Source organism: Alnus glutinosa, chromosome 8 (assembly GCF_958979055.1).
Source record: "Alnus glutinosa chromosome 8, dhAlnGlut1.1, whole genome shotgun sequence".
In the NCBI taxonomy this organism is placed as follows: Eukaryota; Viridiplantae; Streptophyta; class Magnoliopsida; order Fagales; family Betulaceae; genus Alnus; species Alnus glutinosa.
In genome coordinates, this window is record NC_084893.1 from 24,122,941 (window position 1) to 24,149,430 (window position 26,490).

At 35.4% G+C, this 26,490-nt stretch overlaps 4 protein-coding genes across 8 annotated transcripts in view; all 4 read left to right on the top strand.

Moving 5' to 3' along the window:
- The first annotated feature begins 2,899 nt into the window (after nucleotides 1–2,899).
- LOC133875908 (uncharacterized) lies at nucleotides 2,900–3,482 on the top strand. Its single transcript, XM_062314178.1, has one exon. It carries the CDS (start codon nucleotides 3,076–3,078, stop codon nucleotides 3,367–3,369), a length of 294 nt encoding a protein of 97 aa, XP_062170162.1. The 5' UTR covers nucleotides 2,900–3,075; the 3' UTR covers nucleotides 3,370–3,482.
- An 866-nt stretch (nucleotides 3,483–4,348) lies between these two features.
- LOC133874643 (uncharacterized) overlaps nucleotides 4,349–26,490 on the top strand; it is a 73,897-nt gene continuing 51,755 nt past the window's right edge. The window contains exons 1-3 of one of the 3 annotated variants that reach the window (XM_062312520.1): nucleotides 4,349–4,551; nucleotides 5,807–6,919; nucleotides 10,429–10,949. In XM_062312520.1, the coding sequence (XP_062168504.1) occupies nucleotides 5,863–6,873 (1,011 nt within the window). In that variant the 5' untranslated portion in view covers nucleotides 4,349–4,551; nucleotides 5,807–5,862 and the 3' untranslated portion in view covers nucleotides 6,874–6,919; nucleotides 10,429–10,949. Of the gene's footprint in view, nucleotides 4,552–4,843; nucleotides 5,217–5,806; nucleotides 6,920–10,428; nucleotides 10,950–26,490 lie in introns of those variants that run through there. The other 2 variants (XM_062312519.1, XM_062312521.1) reach the window with 2 other exon arrangements.
- LOC133874639 (G-type lectin S-receptor-like serine/threonine-protein kinase At4g27290) lies at nucleotides 13,954–18,177 on the top strand. Of its 3 annotated transcripts, XM_062312512.1 has the most exons (7): nucleotides 13,954–15,224; nucleotides 16,103–16,237; nucleotides 16,411–16,568; nucleotides 16,639–16,849; nucleotides 16,973–17,210; nucleotides 17,288–17,438; nucleotides 17,629–18,177. In XM_062312512.1, the coding sequence occupies exons 1-7, from the start codon at nucleotides 13,958–13,960 to the stop codon at nucleotides 17,929–17,931; spliced, it is 2,463 nt and encodes an 820-aa protein (XP_062168496.1). In that variant the 5' UTR covers nucleotides 13,954–13,957; the 3' UTR covers nucleotides 17,932–18,177. The 3 variants fall into 3 exon arrangements, with proteins under 3 accessions (XP_062168496.1, XP_062168497.1, XP_062168498.1); XM_062312513.1 differs by lacking the exon at nucleotides 16,103–16,237; XM_062312514.1 differs by lacking the exon at nucleotides 17,288–17,438 and having other exon boundaries at nucleotides 17,629–17,767.
- On the top strand, nucleotides 18,810–20,087 carry LOC133876260 (F-box/kelch-repeat protein At3g06240-like). Its single transcript, XM_062314543.1, has one exon. It carries the CDS (start codon nucleotides 18,810–18,812, stop codon nucleotides 20,085–20,087), a length of 1,278 nt encoding a protein of 425 aa, XP_062170527.1.

Sequence of the window (26,490 nt, forward strand, 5' to 3'; positions counted from 1 at the left end):
GGGAAAAGTACAAACAACTTTATACAGTTTCTCAAATCATAAGTCCTTAATTTTGGAATGCATATCGATATCGATCAGCCATGAAATGAAATCCCCCATTATCTCAATCCACTTTAAGAGAATGATGCTTTTTTACAAATGCTTGAAAGCTCTACAAATCTGCTTAATACCATTAATTTCAAAGATATGATCTACGTCGATCGGCATGTCCATTTAGATAATACGAGCATACGTGTAGAAATACGTAAATCTACTGTATATTATACCAAAAAAGAAAGGGTATATCGGAAACAAGTCAGAAAGTCCTCATATATGTTGATGCTAAAAGCTTTAACGAGGAGGGGTCGTTTCTTTTTCATCCATTTTTTTTTAAATTATTATTATTAACAAATTAATTACTTTCTTTATTGATAAAATAATCACTCATGGGATTTTTCATTGATGAGCTTCTTTTCTTCTCTAGGTAACTAAAATTTGAAAGAGTCAGCAAAAGAAAAAAAATTAAAAAAAAAATAAAATTGAAAGAAAATCTGGCCCAATAATTGAATTGGAAATCAGTCTATTAAGTAGCATTGGCATGGTTGCTTATCAGGTATATATAATTGAAACCCACATGCAATAATTGAAACCCACATGAATCAACTAGCTAGTCTCATTGATTTCTTCATTTTAATTTTTATCAATACGTCAATATATACCTAAATAGGCCTCTCTATATGTGAGTGGCTCCATGGCCTTGTGTTTGGCTGCCAAGAAAAACATTAGAAAAGGAAGACAGTCTTTCAAAATTTATAAACAGGTTTGCAGCATCTTAATTAGGAAGAGTACTGATCTATATATACTTGCAGCCTTGCTAGGAAAACAATTTTCTTGCTTCTGTCGAATTGCGTTAACGATACGCACAACATGGATAACCTTCAGTAAAAGATTTTTTTTTTTTTTTTTTTCGACAGCCGAACCGGTTAGCGGAACTCTTGTAAAACATGAAAAAACTACCCTAATAACGCTGGCGAGCTCCGCTGATATGATCTATTAAATCATCATTTATCCCAAAAATTTAAGCTTAATCAAACTTTAACATTTCCTCTCACGTACGAACTCAAACTACCTTTTTAATAGATGATATCCAACATGTGGAATATTTAATTAAAATAGGATAAATAACGGAGTCAATATTCGAATTCAAGACCTGTAGCTACTTTGATTCCATGTTAAAACACCAATACTTATCCTAAAAACTTAAGCTTAATTGATCAATACTTTAACATAAGTATGATCCATCAATGCTTGTCACATAGCGGGTTCGAATTACCTAATTAGTTTATGTGTAATGAACTCGCGCCTAAATGGACCTATTGGCAATTGATTGTATAACAGGCCAAGATCATCAGCGTATATATTATGGTGGTATTCAGTTATGGGTGAAGTTATTCTGTTTTTATGGTCAATTCCTAACTCTTTTCATTTAGAGGTGAACTAATCGATCACACCCTTCACATCGTGCTTTAATCAGATATATGCATCTAATATAATCTACTGTTTTACGTGGCATTGTGGCATCCATCCAAATACAATACACACGCATCACATGCATCACATGCATGTTTGCTCCTTCATCAGTGGGTTGGACGCATTGGAATATTGTTTCAGTTGACTTGTATGTCCTTACAACCTGTGCGGCCCATTTGCTAAGGATTTGAAAGGTTCGTACGAAATAGAAAACTTCAATTCTCAATTCTATTATTATTATTATTATTATTATTATTATTATTAGTGATAATTGCACATAGGGACGGAGGGAAGGCCCCCCCCAAATAATTTCCTAAAAAAAAAATTATAAGGTGGGAAAATATAAATTCTAAAAAATTAAAATGTATAAGGTAAAAAGTAAAAAATTTTAGCTTACTAGCCCTTACAAAATTTTTTTTTTTTGCCTACTGGTTCTTGTCCATAAGAACTTCTGGTTTCGTCCCTGATTGCACCACTAGTATTTGAAGTTGGCCTAAATTATAAATTATTTCATGTGGTACAAAAAGTTTATAGAAGGTCCTTGTAGTAAACTAAAAATACGAATCACTCCCTAAACTCGTTTTTTCGTCAATCAAGTTAATAGATTCCATTAGTTTGCCATGTCATACCTAATAGGAAATCGACACGTGTTCATTACGATAAAAAAATATTAAAAATATAAATAAATAAAAATTAAAAAATTATTATTATTTTTTTTAGAAAAAATATAGAAAATAACCGGCAGCCACCCCCAAATTGGCAACCACCTTCACTATTTTCAATTTTTTTTTTTTTAAAAAATAATTTTTAAGATTTATTTATTTTTATTTTTAATATATTTTTATTTATATATTATTTTTGATTTCCTATTGGATATGACGTGACAAACTAACAGAATCTGTTAACTTGGTAGATAAAAAATGGGTGTAGCCGTGTAAGGAGTGATTCGTAATTATAGTTTACCACAAGGACCATCCATGAACTTTTTGTACTACAATGAGTGATTTTTAAATTTAGGCCAACCCCAGAGACCAGTGATCCAATTATATCTTATTAATAATATATTTAGGTTTTACTGATATATATCTTAAAAAGAACGAGTGAAAAGCTACAATTTAGTCAAATTTGAGGAGGCGTTTACGGTTCCTATCATTTAGATTTAGAATTTTAGAGTATCTTTCTTGTACAGCTCTTAGCGTTCAATTGCTACTATGATCACGTTCAAGTAGAATAGCTATAACTAGTAATTTCTTGCCTTTTCTGCTTAAATAAATAAATTAAAAAAAAAAAAAAAGCTTTGTACGAAATGTACATTTTACACGCCTAAATGGGGACCCGGTCAGTCAGCAATTGTGGCTTAGTATTCAAGGAACATGGACTCGAATAGTGATCTTTCCCAGTCTTGAATTGGTCAAGCACTCCAAGCTCATCGATCTTTTCTACGAACTAGTCTTCCACAAGTTTCAAATTCGTCATTCAATCAATCATTTGAGCCTATTACTTAAGCACTCAACGATTTTTCATCTTCAAAGCTAGCTAGCTCTTTCTTCGATCGGCTCGACAAAAATGCAAAGGATTAATCCTCAAAAACAAGCCGTACAAAAGCTACAAGCACCTGCGAGAACATCATCATCATCACCTCCTAGGCCACGGCCAGTTTGCACGTGTTCCAACCGTCCTGGGTCCGTCAGATGTATCAGCCACGGTTATGCAGTGCCTGCAGGGGAGAAGTTGAGGCGGAATAACGCAAGCAAAGAGGTCCTGAGGAGGGCGTTGACGCCACCAATTCGTAGATTCAGCCTCCGGTGGCTGAACTTCCGGCCAAAACCAAGTCGTCTCTCTAACATGTCGGCGGCTTAAGTACTTAAACTTGAAGCCATCCGATCCATATATCATGATATTATTGTAGAAATTCGCCACACTATGTGTACAGAAAACTACTTATTTCTTTTAGAATAAACTGCTTGGCTCAATCGATTTCTATTTTATTTTCTTATTCAACCATTATTCTAAAGGTTATCTGATCAATTGAATTGAATAATATTGGAAGAAACTTCTTGTAAATAAAGCGTGCAAATTAGTGGAAGATAAAGCTAGCTGTATTTAGAGATTAATTCGATCGAATTAAGCAAACTTTCTGCTTTTTGCCTAAAGCAATGTTCATATTGCAGGGACAGAAAATTAAAGAACTACTGAACACCCACAAAGTGGTGATCAAACCCATTTGCATTAGAGATGTACGTTGTACACATTAATCTCATCCTGGTCTTCTCCTATTCTCTAACATTTGAAAATTACCATTAAATCTATTGGCCGATATGAGAGATTTACATGGACTCCAAAGATTTAATAGTGATTTTAAAAAATGAGAGGATGTGAAAAGTACAAAAAGGAGGAAATGAACTATTTTCTGCCTCCAAAAAATCATTAATAGACGGGCCAATTAAGTTAGATTGTTTCAAAAAGAAAGAACAAAAAGATCAAATGATTAATTAATAGTGTCACATCAGTAAAGTGTGATAAAATTGTAATATATAACATTACTCATTAGTATAATACGCAGAAATTTTAAGTAAAAGCTTTAACTAGGAATTTAATGTTTAAGGAAAAATAAAACGGGCCACAACTTTTGAGGTCGAATGTTGGGCAAAACAGGGCCCTAAAAACCAGTTGTTATGAATTAAGGCCTGGAATACAAATTTGTAGAGCGGTTCAAATGACCCAAGAAAAGGTAAAACTTAGGTGGGCGGATTTTGGCCCGAAAGCAGCACAAAATCTTGGGTCCAAAGAGCAAGAGAGAGAAAGAGCGAGGGGGCTTGAAGAGAGTGAAAAGTAGAAAGAAATTGAGAGGACTGAAAGAGAACTGAGAGTCATAAAATAAGAGAGAATTGATATTGTTAAAAAAAAAATAAGAGAGGGAGAATTCGAGAGGGACAACGGCGCCGGAGCCGGTGGGTCACGGCCTGACGCCGGTGAAGCCAAGGAGCACATTTTTTTCCGGCATTTTCTCGGTACCCAAACAGTAGGAATCCATTTTTCTGGGTAAGTGAAATCCTTAGGCTTTGATTTCTTTTAGTTTGATTTGGGTTTGGTTTGATATGGTTCCCGGTGGTTGGAGGGATTTATGGAGTTGTAAAAACTTGGGTGTGTTTATGGAGGATTTTTTTAAAAAAACCGATTGGGTATCAAAAAGAAAAAATTTCTGGGTTGTTTTATGAAGAAGTTTTCGGTAGAACAAATTGGGTATTGTGTTTTTTGGTTGATTTTTTGTTTGGGTTATGGATTGGGTGATTTTGAGAATTGTTGTGGTCGAGATTTTATGAATGTCTTCTTGTTAAGGAAATTCTGTTGAAACTTTGAGAAGTAGTTTGGTGTTGGCCGAATAGTCAGAGGTTGGAGGATTGTTTGACGCGGCACGTGTCTATACCCTTTTGCTGTTAGTCTAAAACTATGCCGTTTTACACTAACAGCATCTATGCTAGAAGCCGGATCCAGATCGCCTCTCTTTTAATCTTGACCACCAATTCCTAAGAAGCTACATTTATGAGTAGCACTAGTTTTTTCTTCCCTTTTCTTACTTTTCTGAGTTTTCGCTATACCTTCATCTTCCTCAGTAACCCTAGTTTCCACCTTCAAATATTGCACTCCTGATTTTACTCCTTAACGTTTTGATTCCTACGTACGTTTGCCTCTACTTTCACCTGTTTGTAAGTATTCTTCCTCTTTCATTTTCAATAAAATTTGGCATTTTTATCATTTAAATTTAATTTTTTAACCCGAAAATTGAAGGAAAAAAAAAAAAACGAGCGTACTCGACGATTGCTCGATAAGTTGCTCACCCGAGACTTAAATCTGAAGATCTTTGTACAATTTAGAGATTTTACTCATTCCTGTAATTTTTTTTGATAAGTTTTCCTGTAATTTGAAATGATTTGTGCTTATTTCCATATTTTTGAGACATATATGGTTGTTTCATGCTACTGTCCAGAACTCCAACACTAAAGGCGCAATCCCAGCCTAGTATTTGTCACTAGATTGTATAGATCATGTTGATTTTGAGAGTATATACAAATGTGAAGTTTACATTAAGTGCTTAGTTAGGGTTTGTTTCTGAATTTTCATAGGGTAAATGCTACTTTTTTATTTGGAATGACTTTACTTCTCTTCAGTAGATCAAATACAACTGCTATGAGAAACTCAATAATTTCTTGCAAAAATTTATATAGATTCGAACCAGTTTATTTGAGTATGTGATATCTAGTTATTTTACCATTTGTATATGGTTTTCTTGTAACAGATAGAAGGAACTCATTTTTAATATTAGAGATTAAAAATCTTCTAATTTATGCAAAAATGAAGGAAGAAGAAGTGAATCGATGCCAGATTCTGGAGTGGTACCCAAAATTTAAATCTGTCTCCATTAGAACCCAAATTCATGAACTTCCTGAATCCTTTATCCAATACCTTCTTGACGATGCTGGTCCCTTCCTTTTACCTGTTTCTATCTATAATGATGATGCCCTACCCAATAGACTCCATAACCCTGAAGAGGAAGAAGACTATCAGGTATCAGAAGGATCTGGAGATGAGTCGGAACAACCTTCGCCACCCCCATCTTTCCCAGAACTTGAATCGAAGATTAAGGACTCAATTGAATCCCTTGGTGGTGCAGTCTTCCCCAAGTTGAATTGGAGTGCACCAAAAGACTCTGCTTGGATTAGCACAACTGGGAGCCTCCGATGCGCTTCGTTTAGTGAGATTGCACTCTTGCTACGGTCATCTGAATCTTTGATCCATGATTTATGTCATGCATATGATTCATGCAGTGATAAGTCCTCATCAAGACCGCATAATTTCTTCCTTGCGCTCCGCAAGTGGTACCCATCCCTTAGGCCAGAGATGGAATTTCGTTGTTTTGTACAGGGTCAAAACCTAGTTGGAATTTCCCAACGTGAGGTGACTACTTTTTATCCTATTCTTCTTGAGAAGAAAATTATTCTTGAGCGGTTGATTCAGCAATTTTATGAGGATAATGTGAGGCTGAAATTTGAATCGGAAAATTACACATTTGATGTTTATGTTACAAAGGATGAGCGGATTAAGGTATTGGATTTCAACCCTTGGGGTGCATTTACATTGCCGCTGCTGTTTGATTGGGAGGAATTAGAGCAGAATATTAGGGAAGAAGGCAATGATGTGGACTTTAGAATTGTGGAGAGCCAGTGTGCTGTTAGGCCTAGTTTGAAGACAGCAGTGCCATATGATTACTTGGACACTGGCCCTGGAAGTGGTTGGGACCAATTTCTGAGGAATGCTGATGAGGTGTTGCAGCGGCAGGCCAGGTCTTATGAAGCAGGTGCTTGAGGTTTTTATTGCCTTGATTCATGAGACTAGTGTTGCAGTTTCACAGGTGATTTCATAAATACTCACTTTCATGGGCATACTATACTTGTCATCATGGTTCTTTGTTTTATGTGCAGTTGCTCAAAATACAAGATTTTGCATCTGCAATCATAATAACGTAATGATGAATCTCATTTTGGTGCAACTTCCATTGTTGTTTTCTAATTTCTATTATCGATTGATGGTTGTTCCTCAAACGAGTTCTTAAAATTTAGTTTCTGAAACAAACTTAACACTCAATGCACCATACACAAATGAACAAAGTTTGGTTGATCTGCTTGTAGAAAATGATCCACTAAATAGCATTTATGTGGCACATTCGCAGTGTAGTATTGGTGAGTTTTTAGACATTGACATGTACCACTTAGCTAGAGCACGAATACCTGCATAGGACATATGCGAGACATGTTGCTTTAAATCAAGCATTAGCGTCTGTTTAGATTTGGAATTTCAAAAATTGTTATTTTAAGATGTTGCAATTATTTGGAGTTTTGTATAACCAGCCCGTGCTCGATTGCACTGAAACAATATCTTCTTTTCGAAAGTGAAACAATATCTTCAATTACACTTACCTTAGTTTTCAATGGATATAGTTTCAGAAATATATTTTATGATATCTTAGGCTCATTTGTGTTGAAGAAACTCTATCTTTAAAAAGAAACAGAAAGGGAATTCAATAATAGACTGCAATATACTGGCTCTGATATATGCCAATATAGTCTTTAAGTCAACTTAATTTCATATATCCTCCGCCCAATATTTGATGATCATTTGTTTGTTTGCAACTTTTCTTGTAACAAGAATTAGTTATTGGTATGTTATTACAATTGAAATTACGCTTCAACATGGAAGCTTATTTCTAGTCCAAGCATTTGAATGGGGGTTCTAGTGTTTTTGTAAGCATTCAAACATCCAATCCAACGGAGTTTGAATGTTGGTCTCTAGAACTCTATTGAGTCAGGTGTTCAAACACCCCTTGGAGCACGGCATCCAACATTGGCCCATTTTGGCAATTTCAATTTAGCATTTTGATAATTTGATTTATTTATGGTTTCCCTAAGGGTTTCTTATAAATTCATAAGTTTGTAAGCTGTGAAGCCCCTCAAATTTTAGTTGGATAACAATTTAGAGATTTCTCTCTCTATTTTGATAAGTTTTATATTAGGTTCTCGTATTTGTGTGGGCAAATCTCAGTGTCAAAACATGGGTCATTTGGATTGTAATCGAAAGTAATAGAGTCAGAGTTGAGTGTGGTTTGAAATTTGGTTCAAGTCTTGCCCGACCCACAATCGAGTGTGCAAGTTTCTTTCAAAACCCGAAATACGCTTGACCCATGCTTGAGCATACACGTTCCATGTAGAGAGTGGTTGTAAGCGTCTTCTATATTTTTACTGTCTTTTTCTGATGTTTTCTTTATATTGTTACTGAAAATCACTCTATCTATCACTTCTCTCTCAAAAAATTGCCTTACAGTTCTGTACATTTGTGCTCAATCAAAATCAAAGAGAGGTTTCCTTCATAACACTGCAGAATTAAAGAATATAAATTAAAAATTAAGAAGTTATGTAAAGGCCAATTTGTGACACAAAAAACAAGATTTAAAAACATGGACTAACATGTGCAATGCACTAATAACCATTTTTGCTAAAACTAGATTTGGCTTAAGAGCTTCCTCATAAGCTGTCATCTTGTGAAACTTCTTTCAATTCAACTGGTTGAAATCAATTATGAAACCCTCCAAAATCAGTTCCCCAATTCATTCACACCGCCTTAGTTGTACATAAAGGCTAAAGCATGATTTCACTCCTTCCAACCTTATGAATGATCAAACTGAGATGATCCAACACCCATCAATCCACTGTAAAACAGTAAAGCATCTAAACACAATCCAAAAACTATGAGCCTGTTCGGTTGCTGTTTTGAAAACAGAAAACCCGTTTTTACCATGTACCCCGTCTGTTTGGCTATTAGTTTTAAAAACAAAAACTTAAGTAAACAAAAACACTAAAAACACGAAATATGTTTCAATTTTAAGTTGTTTCCGAAAAAATGTTTTTGTTTTCAGCAAAATAGCGCTCAAAACACACGTGGAATCTATTTCTAACTTAAGTGAATAGTGCTGCACAGTACCCGTCATCCGTGGTTCTAATCTTCACATGTCCATTTTCTTCAACCTTCTTCATCCTGCTCAGCGTGCTGGCATTCATTCCCCACCTGTAAGCTCAGACAAAAACCATCCCTCTAAGTGCATCTCAGTGCTATTACTCTCCCTCTATCAGCCTTCGTCTACCCTATGAGTCGATTGCAAGTTTCAATTCTGTTTTAAGGAACCCATTGATGAGCATCTCGGGTTCCAGAGGATCGTTGTGTCGATGATCAACTCCTCTCTTATGGCGGCTCCAACTTGCAAAAACGGCTCCATTCAGTGCACTTGGTCGCAAGTTTTGTGGGTTTTGATTTTGGTGGGTTTGCTTGTTTGATTCAATACCTGTGCATTTGTTTGGGTAACCTCTTTGTAAGTTTTGGATGGTACTTTTGGGTGATTTCTAATTTTGTGGCTTTTAGATGTTGAGTCAATGTGATATTGTATCTGCCATAGGCTGGTTTGAGTCAATGTGATATTTTTTAGTTTTTATTTTATTTATTATTATTATTATTATTATTATTATTATTATTATTATTATGGGTGCATTTCTGCATTCTATTTGGTTTGTGAACGAAGGGGTATTCCATCTCATATGCTATTTGATTGTTTTTAGGTTGTTGGTTTCAATTTTATGACTGTAATTTTTATGGGAATTTTTGTACATTAGGTTGTTGATTCTTGGTTTTGTCCAGCTTTGTACTATATTTTCCTACGTGCTTCATCTGTAGTGTTTTTTGTCTTATGAAAATTACTGAGCGAAAAGCATTTTTTATTGAACATGGTTACTACAATAATGGGTCTGCAACCGTAATGGAGGCAATGTTTGGTAATATGTGGGTCTTAATTTTGATGGATTTGCTCGAAAGAGAATGATTTTGGTTTGTAAAGGGGTGTGCGTGAGTTATAGACATGGTACGTACATCTCTTTTTAGTCGTATAGCAGAAGGTGATGTATGACGAGTAACATACAAGTTTGTTAGCACGGTGTTTATAATAGGTTTCAGACATCTGGTTAACCTTATTTTGGAGGGCTCTTGTTTTGCAATTTGTTTTAGAATTTTGGATGTCATGCATTGCTTAATTGTATGAAGTAGCCATTAATCGTATGTTTGTCTTGGAAGATAACTTTGTGGGAACTCTCTGGTGAGACTCCCTCCACCTTTTAAATCTTGTCATTTTCTTTAAAAGTATAGGAGAACAATTTGAAAGGACAGAAATTTTGTCTCTGGAATTACAAGTTCGGAAAAGAATAAAACTAGGTTGTAGTTATATATCATTTATTTAGTTGGAATGGTTGTCTGCTCAATCTAGCAAAAAAAGAATCTGTCTTTTCCTCTTGTGATCATACCTTTGTTTTGATCATATTGTAGGAAAACAGCCGATGCTCTGTGTTTGCTGAGTTGGTGCCTTGGCATCTTGGGGGCTAAGAAGCAAGAGCCTGCATCCTCATCAACTGCTGGACCTTCCAAACCCAAATAAAGGGTGGAAGAAAGAAGAGATAGATCCAATATTTTTTGAATTCACAAAGACAGCGCCAAAAGAAACCAAAAAAGAAAAAATCGATACTGTAACTAAGAAGAATTTTCCTTTTTGACATCCAAAGCCCTGTGGGTAAGCATAGAGTGCTGTTAAATAAGGTTCCCGATGGATTGAGACAGAGCAGTTAAACTGCAGAACCTTTTATTTGGTTTACCTTTTCGATCTGGTTTTTTTGGCACATTTTTGTTACATGCTTGGACTAGCCCGAGTGCTCAACTCTGTTGTGTAAGCTATTCCTGGCTTGGGCAAGCACTGGCTGCAGCTTGTCATCTGGTTGAAAGGTTATTTTCTGTTTTTTTCTCAAAAATAATTCTCAGATACAAAAACAAAAATAAATTTGCCAAACGAGCTCTTGTGCGTTTAGTAATGCCACCTACTATAAAGTAGGTGGGATGTTGCCGTATATCTCACGGCCCTAAAGAATCGCCATCGCCGTGTATCTGAATCCGTTTGGGAAGTTGGTCTGGAAAATGACTTTCACTTTTCCCATGTGCACGCAGGTTGCCTTGCCATGTTCACACTTTTCCATTTTTCATTATGCTTCTTTTTCAACCATCCGATCCCATGCTTTAGATCCTGACTGTTGAAATAATTGTTCGAGCTATGAGCTTTCCCACACTAAATTCCCTGCGCCCATCTCTCATCAACACCCTTTTACTCTGCAACATTTTCAACCCTTAGATCGCGCCTCTCTTTCAGGGCCGGCTGGAGCCTTAGGTGGATTAGGCGACCGCCTAAGGCCCTCAATTTAATAAGGCCCCTAATTTAAAAATATTAATAGAGATTTATTTCTAAAAAAAATAAAAATTAAGGCCTTAAATACGATCAATACACTTAAATAAGGCCACAAATCTTGGTAAAAATAAAATTAAAAAATGCAATAATATAATGCAAGGCCCAATTTTATAAGGCCCCAATTAATGAAGATTTATTTTAAGAAAAAAAGTGCTTACAAAAAGACGAATCATCAAAGCATTGTTTTCGGTAATGCCCCCAGTCAATGCCTTAAAATATGCTGCCTAGGGGCCTTCTCCCGTCAAAAAACTGCAGGTTAAAAAAAATAAAAATAAAAATTCAGGCCTTAATTAATTACCAACGACTTGTGAGATATGAAAAGTCTAAATTAAAGGCCTTTAATTTTTTGTACATCTAATTACCAACGACTTGTGACTTATAAGATATGGAAAGTCTCTGCATTAAAGGCCTTCAATTTCTTTGAACGTTGACGTTCAAAATAGAATCAATGAGATATGAAAGCTTCTAAATTAAATGTCTTAATTAATTACTCACATTAAAAATTGAAGGCTTTATGTTCAGTGTTCAAAAAATTGAAGGTGTTAAGTCCAACGTTCAAGAATCAAAATAAAATGAAAAAATAAAAAATGAATGCTAAGAAGATGAAAAATCTCTAAGTTTCCATTTTAAATCCTATTCTTTATAAGTTTTTATTTTTTTTTTATCTCAATTTTCCTATTCAAGTCTTATTTGAATTTGAATTTTTCTCTTCTCAATTTTCATTATTTCCCAATAGCTTATTATTCAAGTCCTTAAAATCAATCCATATGTGATTAGTGAGATATGAAAAGTCTAAATTAAAGGCCTTTAATTTTTTGTACATCTAATTACCAACGACTTGTGACTTATGAGATATGGAAAGTCTCTGCTTTAAAGGCCTTCAATTTCTTTGAACGTTGACATTCAAAATAGAATTAATGAGATATGAAAGCTTCTAAATTAAATGTCTTAATTACTCACATTAAAAATTGAAGGCTTTATGTTCAGTGTTCAAAAAATTGAAGGTGTTAAGTCCAACGTTCAAGAATCAAAATAAAATGAAAAAATGAAAAATGAATGCTAAGAAGATGAAAAATCTCTAACTTTCCATTTTAAATCCTATTCTTTATAAGTTTTTATTTTTTTATCTCAATTTTCCTATTCAAGTCTTATTTGAATTTGAATTTTTCTCTTCTCAATTTTCATTATTTCCCAATAGCTTATTATTCAAGTCCTTAAAATCAATCCATATCTGATTAGTGATTAAAAAAAAATTAATTACCAAAACTAAATTAATCAATTGCATTAATTTTTTTTATTCGGTTTTAGGAAACATTCTAACACTAATTTGTCTTTCCTTTGACAAATCAAGTTTTACCATTCTATTTTTTAAATTAATTAATATTCATTTTTTTTTTAAAAAAAATGTCTCATTTAAACTTTTCGCCTAAGGCCCCAAAATGTATTGAGCCGGCCCTGCTCTCTTTTAATCTTGACCACCAAAGCTCCATCTATGAGTGGTAGAGATGATATAAATATACCTCTTTTACTTATTTTATTTTCAAATTTATCATTAAATTTATATGACTCATATTCGGCATTGCGTCTTCTAAGGCCTTGTCAATGCGTAAAAACCACGTTGTAAATATTTTTTCACTTTCATTTTCAATAAAATTGGGCATTTTTATCATTTAAATTTTATTTTTTTAACAAACTCAGCTTTGGCTATGCCTTTAAAATTTTTGTTTTTATTTTTTATTTTTTAAATTAAACAACTTCGAGCCAAGACTAGCCAGTCGAGTACTTGCTTAGACGAGTTTGAGCTCGGCTTAGATGAGTACTAGGCCATGACAAGCTAAGCTTGAACACATTTTAAAGCTCCAGCTCTCGAATATCTTGCCTCTACTACTCGAGCTGAATTCGACAGCCAAATATCCGGTTTGACTCCCTTTAGAGTTTAGGGTGTGTTTGAGATTGTGATTTTGTAGACAATAAGTGCGATTTTAAACCAAATTGTAGAACATAAATCGTTTGAGAACTGCGTTTTTAAAATCTGCGATTTAAAATCAGTTTTTTCAAATCGCAAGTAAGAGAATTTTTTTAAAAAAAAAACCCAGAGTTTTAAAGGCTAATTTGCAATTTTAAAGACTAAATTGTGAGTTTGCCAAACATTTAACTGCATTTTTAAAAAATATTTTTCAAATTGCGCATTTTAAAATTGTTATTTTAAATCAAACTTTTTAAAATCGAAAATCTAAAAATCCTTTAAGAGTCTTGTAAAATGAAAAGACTTCTAAAATATTAAGGATAGGGAAAGTCTTCAGCCAAAAAAATATATATCTAGTCAAATCAAATTCGGTAACTTTTTTCAATATTGGGCCCTGTGGTAGGTGTATCACTTCCTACTTCCTAGAAAAACAGAGTAGAGTGAAAAAAATAAAAAATAAAAAAATAAAAAAAAAATAAAAAAAAAAAAAAAGAAAAAGAAAAGAAGAGTGGACTCAAGGAAAATAGATCGAATAGTTGCTGCTTAAATCTTGACTTCTATGCATATCAATACTCTCTCACCACACCACTAGTAAATCAATGGAAGCCATTACTCATCTTTTCGTCTACTCTTTCCTATTCTCCCTCTTAAGAACCTCCATTGCTCTAGACACCATTACTCCAAGTCAATCAATCACAGACGGTGGCACTCTAGTTTCAGCTAGCGGATCATTTCAATTGGGATTCTTCAGCCCAGGTAATTCCAAAAGTCGATATGTGGGAATATGGTATATGATATCTTCGGAGAAAGTTGTATGGGTAGCCAACAGAAACACTCCACTTAACGATCAGTCAGGAGTTTTAAAGGTCACTGATGATGGAGTTCTTGTGCTTCTTAATAGCACCAATAGTATTGTTTGGTCATCTAATACATCAAGAACCGCAGAAAATCCAGTTGCACAGCTCTTGGACACCGGGAATCTTGTTGTGAAAGATAGAATTGATGATGACCCAGAGAAGTTTTTGTGGCAGAGTTTTGATTATCCATGTGACACACTCCTACCGGAAATGAAGCTTGGATGGAACTTAGTAACTGGTCTAGATAGGTTTTTATCATCTTGGAAGAGCACGGAAGATCCTGCTCAAGGCGAGTTTTCACTACGTATCGATCTTCGTGGGCTTCCGCAATTGGTTTTAATGAAGAGAGATTCAATAAAGGATAGATTTGGGTCATGGAATGGCCTTCATTTTACGGGATATATTGGATTAAGACAAAATCCAATATATAATTATGAATTAGTGTTGAATGAGAAGGAGGTTTATTACGAGTACAAACTTCTAAACACTTCTGTTTTCGCAAGATCTGTTGTAAACCCATCAGGCGTTGCGCAGCGATTCACATGGATGGATCAGACACACAGTTGGGAGCCTTTCGTTACAGCCAAGTTAGATCAATGTGAAATTTTTGCCTTCTGTGGTTCATATGCTTCCTGCGACATCAATAACTCTACTGTATGTTCATGCTTGGAAGGATTCTTACCCAAGTCTCCAAAAGATGGGGATTCAGTAGATTGGCCTGATGGGTGTGTTCGAAGGATTCCTTTGGAATGCAATGACAAAGATGGATTCCTGAAGCGCACGGGAGTGAAATTGCCGGACACATCTTCTTCCTGGTATAACAAGAGCATGACCCTCGAGGAATGTGAAGGAATGTGTCTGAAAAACTGTTCATGCACAGCATATGCAAGTTTAGATGTCAGGGGAGGAGGAAGCGGCTGCGTGCTTTGGTTTGGTAGCCTTGTTGACATTAGAGAATTCGCTGAGGGTGGGCAAGACCTCTATATAAGGATGGCCATTTCAGAACTGGGTACCATTTCACTTCTATATTTTCTCTTTGGATTTTTCTAATTTTTTTTTTCTTTTATTTTGAATAGAGAAATGATTCATTTCATTGTGGGTCGCTCATATTGGCTCCAAAGATCTAAAGATCTAACAGTAATTTTTAAAAGTGAAAAAATAAGAAAATGGCATGAGGAGGATGTATAGCACATCTCTTTTAAATTAATAAGACATAAAGACAATTACATCCATTGGTTTTCAATTGGCGAAAGTAGATTTATTATATATGTCCGTTCATTTTACGGGGGGGAATTGGGGAATATTAATAAAATGATTAAATTTATTATTTTTAATTCTTAGTTTAAGTTTTTGAATAAGTAATAATTTTACATGGTATCAAAGTATAGTTCTTGAGTTTAAACCCTAATTTTATAGTTTATCGATTTTTAATAAACATTCTACGTGTTGGACCTTATTTATTAAGGAGTTTGAACTCTTATATACCTGATCATGGGAGTGTTAGAATAATAAAATAGTTAAATTCATCATTTTCTGTCAACTAAGGTCCTAACTTTGAATGGTGTCTCCGTAATTGAACTTCTATTTTAATTGAATATTCCACGCCTTCAGCCTAATGATTAGATTTATCATTTGTTTCTAACTTAAGCTTTTAGATATGTGGTAATTTAACTGGGATAACCAACATTGATAGACACTATATGATATATTCCAACCACAAACTAGACAAATTGTAATGCCAGGGAAACTAGGAAGTGGTGGTTGTACGTGGTGGTGTTGAGCTCAACTGCTTTATCCACCTCGTTTAATTTGCACCCATTTCCCCGTCTAGAATATGGGCAAGACGAGTTATTCTGAAAGTCACGTGACTTTGTTTTGATCTTTCAGGTCGTCTTGAGAAAAAGAGGCACTTCAGCAAGAAGAAACTAGTAACAATTATAGTCGGCTCAACATTACTAGTGGTGGGAATGACAATAGTTGGACTAGTCTCATACATATGGAAGAAGAAACTCAAAAACCAAGGTAAACTTGTAAGAAATGGACTCCGACAATAATTGATTCATGATGGTAGACTTATAGCTAAGAAATTTTAATAAATAGGTCATTCATGAAGAGCAGATTGGGGGATAAGTAATTTGCTTCTGATAAAAGAACTACCCAAGATTTTTCATGCCATGCATCTCTTGTTATTTCAGAAATGACAAAAAGAAGTCAGAAGAACGATTATAACAATGAAAGTGGGAATGAAGATATGGAGTTACCAATATTTGATATGGTAGCCATAGCTAATGCAACAGACAATTTTTCAAACAACAACAAGCTGGGAGAAGGTGGCTTTGGACCTGTGTACAAGGTAAATAACAACAAAACAAGGTGAGCTATATTTTTTATTTTCCAAATTATACCGTCTTGTTCTTTTTCAGGGTATATTGCCAAAAGAAAGAAATATAGCTGTGAAGAGACTTTCAAAGACTTCTGGACAAGGACTAAACGAGTTCAAAAATGAAGTTAATTTGATTGCCAAACTTCAACACCGTAATCTTGTGAAGCTTCTCGGTTCTTGCATTCAAGAAAATGAAAATATGTTAATCTATGAATACATGCCCAACAAAAGCTTGGACTCCTTTATATTTGGTTTGAATCTTGATCTTGACTTAATTCAGAACATTCATGTTTGGTCTTATTCTCTTTCATTGATAAAATTGTTTGTTGAGAATTTAGCCAGGTATGCACTAATATGAATGTGAAATTGGACAGATAAAGCAAAGAGTAAATTACTAGATTGGCATAAGCGCATCAACATTATTCGTGGTGTTGCTAAAGGGCTTCTCTATCTTCATGAAGATTCTAGACTGAGAATTATTCATAGGGATCTAAAAGTTAGCAATATCCTTTTAGATAACGATATGAATCCAAAAATTTCAGACTTTGGCTTGGCTAGATCATTTGGAGAAGATCAAATTGATTCCAAGACCAATAGGATTATCGGAACATAGTAAGTATGCTTAAACTTCTTTAATAGGTTACGTCTAGCTATTTTTTTATTTTATTTTTGCGATGATATTTTTGCAGCGGTTATATGTCTCCTGAGTATGCGGCGCATGGACAATACTCGATAAAATCTGATGTGTTTAGCTTTGGAGTTTTAATATTAGAGATAGTGAGTGGAAAGAAGAATAGAGGATTTTGTCACTCAAACAACCACCTTAATCTTACGGGACATGTAAGCATAATAAATAATGGCAAATCATACTGATTTACTTTTATTTTTAAGGAAACATCTTATTAACAATGTAGTTACTGACAGTACAAAGGGTCACATGATGCCCCTATTATCTTGATGCTCTTTCAATAGTCATGGGCTAGTTTGAATGCTGTCCGACCAACAAAAATTTGGTTTTCCTTTCTTTCAGGCATGGAAACTATGGATTGAAGACAAGCCAATGGAACTAATTGAAGACAACTTGGTAGCTGACTTGTGCACTCTATCTAATGTATTACGACACATTCATGTGGGTCTATTATGTGTGCAACAAAGACCAGAAGATAGACCAAACATGTCGTCTGTGGTTCAAATGTTGAGTAATGAGAGTTTATTGCCTAAGCCAAAACAACCAGGTTTCTTTACAGATTCACTTGAAGCAGATTCTTCTTCTAGCAAGCATGGAACTTGTTCAGTAAACGAAATCACCATTACATTATTTGAAGCACGGTAAATAATGTCACTTGAGCGTAAAAGTGAAGAGAGTTTTAATTATAGTTTTGGCTTAGAGCAATGCTACTTCTACTATATCCATGTTGTTTACTGATCTAGTGGATAATGTTTACACAAAGAGTAATGCTAGAAAAATTCAATAGTTGATTTGAAAAAAAACTGTGCAGAAATGTAATGTAGATGTACACCAAATGGACGTGTATCAGGTTTCAAGGAATAATGTTAGAAGTTCTTCTCTCTCCAATAATGATGTGACTTTTAAAATTACCATTGGACTTGTGACTGATCACTATTGAATTCTGATCAAGTTGTGATTTTAAAAGTCACCTCATTTTTTGAGAGACACAAGAGAGACTTTTAGAATTACTTGGTCTCAAAGATATATAGTGTTTATATAAAGAGTAATGCTAGCAACTATATTTTTATTTCATAATATTGATGTGACAATCTCAATCAACATTCAGACTAGTCATTATTTTTTTTTAAAAAAAAAAAATCAAATGTTAATTTGGGATTGTTATGTTAATATTATGGGATAGTATATAGCATTAGACTTGCATAAAATTGAGAAACAAGTTCTTAAACAAGCACAAATCTATAATTTGTGCCAGTTTTTTTACGTATATAATTAACTAGATTTTTCGGATCTTATTTCCTTTATACTTTTATTTGATTTTTTAACTCCTACAACATAAAAATTCACCTTAAATCGAAAAATCAACACAAAAATTATTTAACCTTTTGGAAGCAAGTCAACCTTTTCAGGGTCGGGCTCGGACTCCTTTCCTCCTATTCCTTTATATATTCTTATCGCCATTGGGGGTTTCATCAATATCTCCCGACCCTCCAAGAACCGGCAGCTCCAAGCGAAGAAGAAGCATGGCGGCGCACTATTTTCCAGACGAAATCATATCCAATATCCTCTTGAGATTGCCCGTGAAATCCCTAATGAGATTCACTGGCGTCAATAAAGCATGGTGCTCCATTATCAGTATGCCTACCTTTGCTTTTGCTCACCTCGCCTGCACAAACCGTCCCCATGACAATCACAGTGATCGCCTTCTCCTTCTAACGGTTTCTTGTAAGGCTAAGGAAGACTCTAATGGCCGCCGCAAATACATTACCACCATTGTCACCACTTGCCTTGGCAAACAAGCAACAAAACAAGACCAGTCAATCAAATCGTTCGATGAAAACATAGAGTTGAGTTTCTCGTACAAAAGCTTGAAGCATTTTGAGGTGGTTGGTTCCTGCAATGGGTTGGTGTTGCTAAAGCGTTACGTCGACACCCTTGTTCTGTGGAACCCATTGCTTGGAAAATTTGTAACCCTTCCTAAACCCGGCAATTCTGGGTACGAGGAGTCTCGGCTGTGTTCTACTGGTTGGGGATTTGGGTTTGATTCACGGAGAAACGACTGCAAAGTGGTGAAAATTGTTTGCTTAGAAAACAATAATGGCAGTGCCAAAGTTGACTATCTAGTTCAGGTTTTCTCACTCCGTACTGGGTATTGGACAAGCTTCAGAGTTCGTGGTCCTGCGTGTCGATTAATGCACTGTGGTTCGCCACCGGTCATTAATGGGCCTCTCCATCGTCTTAATAACTGTGGTCCGCAACCTTTCATCAATGGAACCATCCATTGGCTTGCTTCATCCCAGATTGGCAACCCTGTTTTTCACCGCCGAACTTTGGTCTTGTCATTTGATATAAGCAATGAGATGTTTCATGAGATAATGCTACTAGAAAAAATAGCTTCTTCTTCCCCACCAGTCATGTCTATCTCAGTATTCGAAAAATCACTTGCTTTGTGTGTTGCCTCACCAGCTTCTTTAGGTTCTTTGTGGGTGATGAGAGAATATGGTGCATTTGAGTCATGGACGGAAGTTTTAATGGACCGAACTCTACCAAAACCATTGGGTTTTACGACGAGCGGCGAGGTACTGTGGAAGACAGATAGTGGAGACGTAGCTTCATACGATCCTAAGAGGCCAAAAGTTTTGAATCATAGAGTTGATGATGAGGGAATCCATTGTTTTGCTGGTTCTTATATGGAGAGCCTTGTTTTACTCAACGAATCAGATCTTGCAACAAAACGACGAAGCAAGAAGGGGAATAGAAGAGCAACGAAGCAAAAGAACAAGAGGAAGAGGAAGAACTAGAGGATGGGTCTTCAAATACAGAAAAAGAAGAAAGAGGACTTCTATCACAAAAGAGGAGGTAGAAGAAAGTGGCAGGGTACAGTGGTGAGACTAGAATATGAAGAAGAAGCACCAACTGCAACAAAAAATGAGTTAAACAAAAAAAAAAATTGAAGTATTCATAAGGAAAATGAAGGAAGAAATTAGGATTGAAGCTCAAAGACATCTAATAGCTAGCAGTCTAATGTATATTTTGAGAGATAATATATCATAATACTAGAATCCTTTGGTCTCTTTTAAAAATGACTAAGCTCTCAAGCCTTTCATGGTTTCTACGAACCCTTTTTCCCACTGTATGCATGTAGAACTTTTCTCCTTTCTTCTTGTTCTTTTACCGCAACTAGCTATTTAGGCAAAATGCAAAACCATGAAAAACAATAAAGAATCACAATCCGTAAAGACAGTGGCCTTGAGCGGTGGCCTTAGGTGGATTCCAGCGGCAGAGGAGGTGGTGATCCTGGTGGATTGTTTGGGGTAGATCAAGTAGGTCTCTTGAAAAGGAAAATGATCTTTTTGTCTATATGTTTTCTTTTGCGAATGAGATCTGTTGTTTTCATGTATATTGTAGTTAATGCTTTTAGCTGACATGTCAACTTTTTACTGGATGCCGTACAAGATGGGTTTTACACCACATCCTTATTGAAGGTATTCTCTTTCTGAGATTATATTATTACTGAAAGTCAAAGGCCACAAAGATATACAAGTAGGAGCTTCATGCATTCACCTGAAAGGAAGAATTGAATATGGTATTATCTACAGTAATCAGTCGTGCCAGCCATGATCGCCGTTACTTTTTACATCATTTTGTATCACAATCCACGAGAAAGTGGATTTTACTCTCTCACAATTGAATGGAGCAACTCCTCTTCTTTACCATTCTGGTTCCAACTTCTAAGTGGTTAATTTACTCTTGACAGGGGAAAAGAAAAATGACAACAGAATTGAAAGAAGCAACAAATAAGAATATTTGTCAAAGCGCGAAACAGTAGTTAATTTTATGTACTTGAGAGGGATCTATGGATAGAGAACTGGAGCTGGCTTCTGCTGGTGCTTCAGAAATTCTTGCTTCTGATTTCTCATTTGAATAACTAGCAGAGAAAAAAATCAATCAATATAAGAGATAGCACATAGCAAAAACATGAATATATGCCAAATTCAGGTGAGTGATCAACGTGGGTTTATATTCATCACATAAAACTTTTGCTTTACCTTCATATAGTAGATAATTTGGTGTTGCAAAATGGTTCATATGCATCACAAAAACTTCATTCTTCACATAAACCAGAAAAACTAAGCATTATCTATATGTTCTTTTAGCAGTTTAACGGTAAGATGGAATGCTTAATTAGAATGATTTTTTCTTAGTATCCATTTAGCTTGTTTTCCACTAACAAGATCTTTTGTAGGAGAAAATACATAATTAATGACAAAGTTCGTCATTCTTCAGCACTCAGTACAAGAGAATTCGACATATATAATCCATATTAATACTCACGTTGAGAGTATTGTCACCTAAATAAGCTCTACACAGTCCACCCAAAGAAGTCTTTGTTCTACTGGGATCACACCATAGGTAATAAGATGAGCAAATGGCCAAAGCTTCCACCCTGCTTGCATAACACAACCAACAATAAGATTAGATGCAAGATAAAGTCACCTATATACATATATCAACATCGACTACATGGTGGACTGAGCTTAAACTTGACCTGAGTTAAACAACAAAAATATCATTACCAAAGCTAGATGAGCTTCTATCACATAAATCAAACCCTAATGTATGTGAATTCCATCATCCTGCAAGCCTTCCCTATTCTATCATTCAAGCATAGATCAACTCCTATGATAACTACGTCAATTTTTTATCTGGATTAAGTCAACTACTGACAGGACCCTGTTGAAAGAATGTTGCACAATGTGATTGAATTACTCGATAATTTACATAGCCGTATACATGTCTTTATATACATAGTAGGTTTACATGGAAAATATCAGTAATTGAAAGGTTTCCTAATCTAGATGATCGACCAAATATCTTCAATATGAATTGCCTTCACTGCATGATTGGTGTATGCATATTCTTTCCTTGTGTGTTTGTATGCCAGTCATGAGATCTTGCTCAATATGGTTCGGTTGCATGAATGGTGCTTGATTGACGATGTCTCTCCATGCATGGAAGGTTTTCCATGGTCTGCGATGGTGTTGGTGCATGCTTGATTATCGGCATCCTTAGATGGTATCTCATGATCTGTGGTACAATGGCTTACATCCCCCCTCAAGCGAATGGGAGGGGGACAGACCATGAGCTTGTCACGTAGTAGTTGAAACCTGGAGGAAGTAATACCCTTAGTAAAGATATTAGTCGGTTGATCACAGGTTGAGATGAAGCCGAGGGTGATGTCTTTGTTCAAGACTTTTTCCCGAATAAAGTGGTAATCGACCTCTATATGCTTGGTCCGAGCATGGTAGACGGGGTTAGATGCAAGAGCCATGGCCCCAAGATTGTCACACCGAATGGAGGGAGGGACAGGGAGATGGAGGTGGAGGTCTCTAAGTAGCATCCGAATCCAGTAGAGTTCCATAGTAGCCATAGCCATAGCCCGGTACTCTGCTTCCGTGCTTGAACGAGCCACCACAGGTTGCTTTTTAGCACACCAGGAGATGAGACGGACCAAAGGAAATACCATATCCAGTTGTGGACCGGCGATCATCAGGATCACCGGCCCAGTCGGAGTCGCAGTAGGCTTGTAGAGTGAGAGGACCCTGTGAATAGAAAAGGCCATAATCAACCGAGCCTTTGAGATAGCGGAGAACACGTTTGAGGGTTGTCCAATGGGTTGAGTTAGGCGAGTGGAGATGTTGACAGAGTTGATTAACCGAGTAGGCGATCTTTGGGTGAGTTAGAGTGCAGTATTGCAGACCCCCTACAAGCTGTCGGAATTCTGTGGCATTCTTAAGAGGGGTGCCATCCATAGAGGAGAGTTTGGAGCCAGTGAGACAAGGGGACCGAGAGGCTTTAGCACCCACCATCCGAGCTTTGTTCAATAAGTTTAAGATGTATTTAGACTGCCGGAGATGAAGAGAAGTTGTTGTCCGGTGTACTTGGATGCCCAAGAAATAGATCAATTCACCTAGGTCTTTAAGTGCAAAATCAGACCGTAGCTTCACAAGTAAAGATTGGATAACTGTGCTATGTGTTCCTGTAATCAAAATGTCATCAACGTAAATTAGGAAAAACAAGTGACCAGCACCTTGATGAAACAAAAACAGAGAGGTGTCAACTAGTGACTGAGTGAATCCAAAATCCAACAGGGAGTCGGACAAGCGGTTGAGCCACGCACAGGGTGCTTGCTTGTGGCCATAAATGGCTTTGTGGAGCTTGCACACATGATGGGGAAAGTCAAGGTGGACAAAGCCTTGTGGCTGCGTCATATAAACGTCCTCTTGCAGCTGGCCATGAAGAAATGCATTTGATATGTCTAGTTGCGGATGGACCAATTGAAGTGGACATCAATAGCAAGAATAACCCGAACTGTGACGACCCTTTTTTTTTTTTTTTTTAAATTTTTTATAAAACATACAAACGGATCTTTACAGTGACACGAATATGTCGCTCAGCCAACATATGGCACATGCCCCATAACATGCACCTAATAATCAGAGTTACATCTAACAACGAAATATAATAATCAATGTGCAGCAGGACACATATCATAAGCGGAACTACATCTAATGCATAACAGTTAATTGCAACAAGAGCCATTTACAAGTCTATCTATTTAAGGCTTATAAAATACATTGCAGTAATTACATACCAAAATACAGGCTCAACAAATACATGTGCCACGTAGGACATGAGCCATAAATAAAATACTCAAAGTGTGGACTACCCATGAGTCCGTGAGTTATGACTGTCGCGACATGCTCCAATCATAGCATCCCATATGCTAGGTGGACGAGTCAATACCTGTATCCGTAAAACCTGCAACCAAAGTATAAACGTCTGTATGGTTGCGAAGGTTGCCGCATTCGCACATGTGGAATTATGAGCCCACCGTCTTAGCATAAATAAATACACTAAGACCTCAGAGATATATTATTCACTGAGTTTTCGCAAAGAACCAACTTTTCCTTTTTAGTCATGCGTACACTATAACAACCACCAATTTTATAAGCTTTTATTTGAAAACCCTCATAGCTGATATAACAAACACCGACTAATATAAAACATTTAAAGCATACTATGTAGCTGAGACTTGTACGTAGAAGTTCCATTATTGGATACAACTACATACATCCTCACCTACTATAATACCTTTGATTTGGTGAGACTTAGAAAACAATAGCATTTAAATCATGCAACCATCCGATAGAAATATACATAAGCTCTTTTCTATTGAGACTCTTATGCATATTAATACGTCTAGCAAAACTACTCATAGTATAAAAATATCACACTCATAAAACAATGCTATACATGCTCATGCAAGTTTCCTCATGAAAATTAATCCATGCCTCATGGGAATTAACCCAAGTACCTCATGGAATTTAATCCAAGCCTCATGGGAATTAACCTAAGTACCTCATAGAAATGAATCCAAGCCTCATAGGATTAAACCAAGTATAGTTTCTCGTGGGCTATAAACCTCACTTCGATGCACATTTAGCGTTCATATGCTTATGCCTTAAAACAATACATTTCATTTCTTGAATTATGCCTTTAACACATGCTTACAATGTAAATCTATAAACAATTTAACACATCAATTCTTCTACCAATATTCCGTAACTTAAATCCGTACAACATCTCACAATCAAATCCTTCAAATCAGTTCAAATCACACTTTTCAGTCACACATCAATTCTCATAAACATCATTGATACTTCAACATAATTGAAACTACTTAAAACATCCAAAACATAATGTCAACATACAGTCAGTTCGGATTTATAAAACACATATATTTTACAATTCTATAATATATGAAAATAGTAGTTTCTCAGTGAGTAGAATACTCACCTTGGTTGTGCGGATATTAAGCACTAGGTCTCCTAGACACCACCTTGCAATGCGTCACTAAGAAAATACAAATTGCACATTATTTGACATTTCCAACATTAGACCGACATTTAGGTCTTAAATTACTCGAGAGCTAACCCTTAGAAAACCCATAATATTCAACGGTCCCAATTACACACCATAAATCTAGACTCTAACTAAACTCAATTAACACTAACCCAAAGTATTTACTTGGGGTTAGACATTAAAATCACCATCTAAAATAATTACCTATAACATCAAATATTAATCCCAAATTATATTCACTATCTATAAATTATTTTCACTAATATTTTCTCAATATTATTAACCCTAAAATTATTTTCATTAATCTTTTACAATAATTATTAACTTATTAACATAATTCATTAACACATTTAAAATAACATTAACCCATAAGAAAGTCTTAGGGTTAATCTCACAAATACTATTTAAACTAAATACCCATAATTATTTATTTTTACTAACATTAGATCATATCCTCATAAATACTTATTTTTACAAAACCCATAGTTAATTTGGAATTAATCATCACTATAACCACAATTAATCCACAAATTAACAATCTAGGTTTCAAACACTTAAAAACCCCCAAATTAATTTAACCCATCAAATTAGGGTTTCCAATCTTAACCCATTATTTATAAAACACTACCTCAAACACAATATTATTAACCCAATAGTATTTACTAAGGGTTAATCACATAAAAACACCACTAAAATTAAATACCCGAAAGTTAGACGTTAGAAAACTTACCAAAATTTCACCAAACCAAGGCCCATGGTTTGGGTAGCCTCATGCAAGTTCCAAGTAACCCATTACGTACCTAAAGAAAACACTAGATTAAACTCACATTTTAAGATTTTAACCCAAAATCTCAAGAACATGAATTTAGTGTTTTACCTCAAAACAATCAGTGAAAACATAGATCCGAATGTAAAGATTACGTTTCCGAAGACGGATTTGAGTTTGAACGTTTAAATTTTAATAGATCAGCGTTTTTCTATAAAAAGCTTTAAGAGAAAAAAAAATGAGGAAAAGCTCAAGAATGGCGTGAAAACAAGCTTGTTTGGCAAACCGTTTTATTTTTTTGTGTCTGAGAATTGTTTTCAAGAACAAAAACAAAAAACCGTTTTCTATTGTTTTTTCGTTAAAAAAGTGTTTGGCAAACTGTTTTTGAAAACAGAAAATAATACCTAAGTGTTTGGACAATTGTTTTCAAAACAATTGTTAATAATGAATTAATTGTTAAATACAAAATTGTTGGTTGATGTCAAATTTGAGTTTTTACATATTTTCTTGTT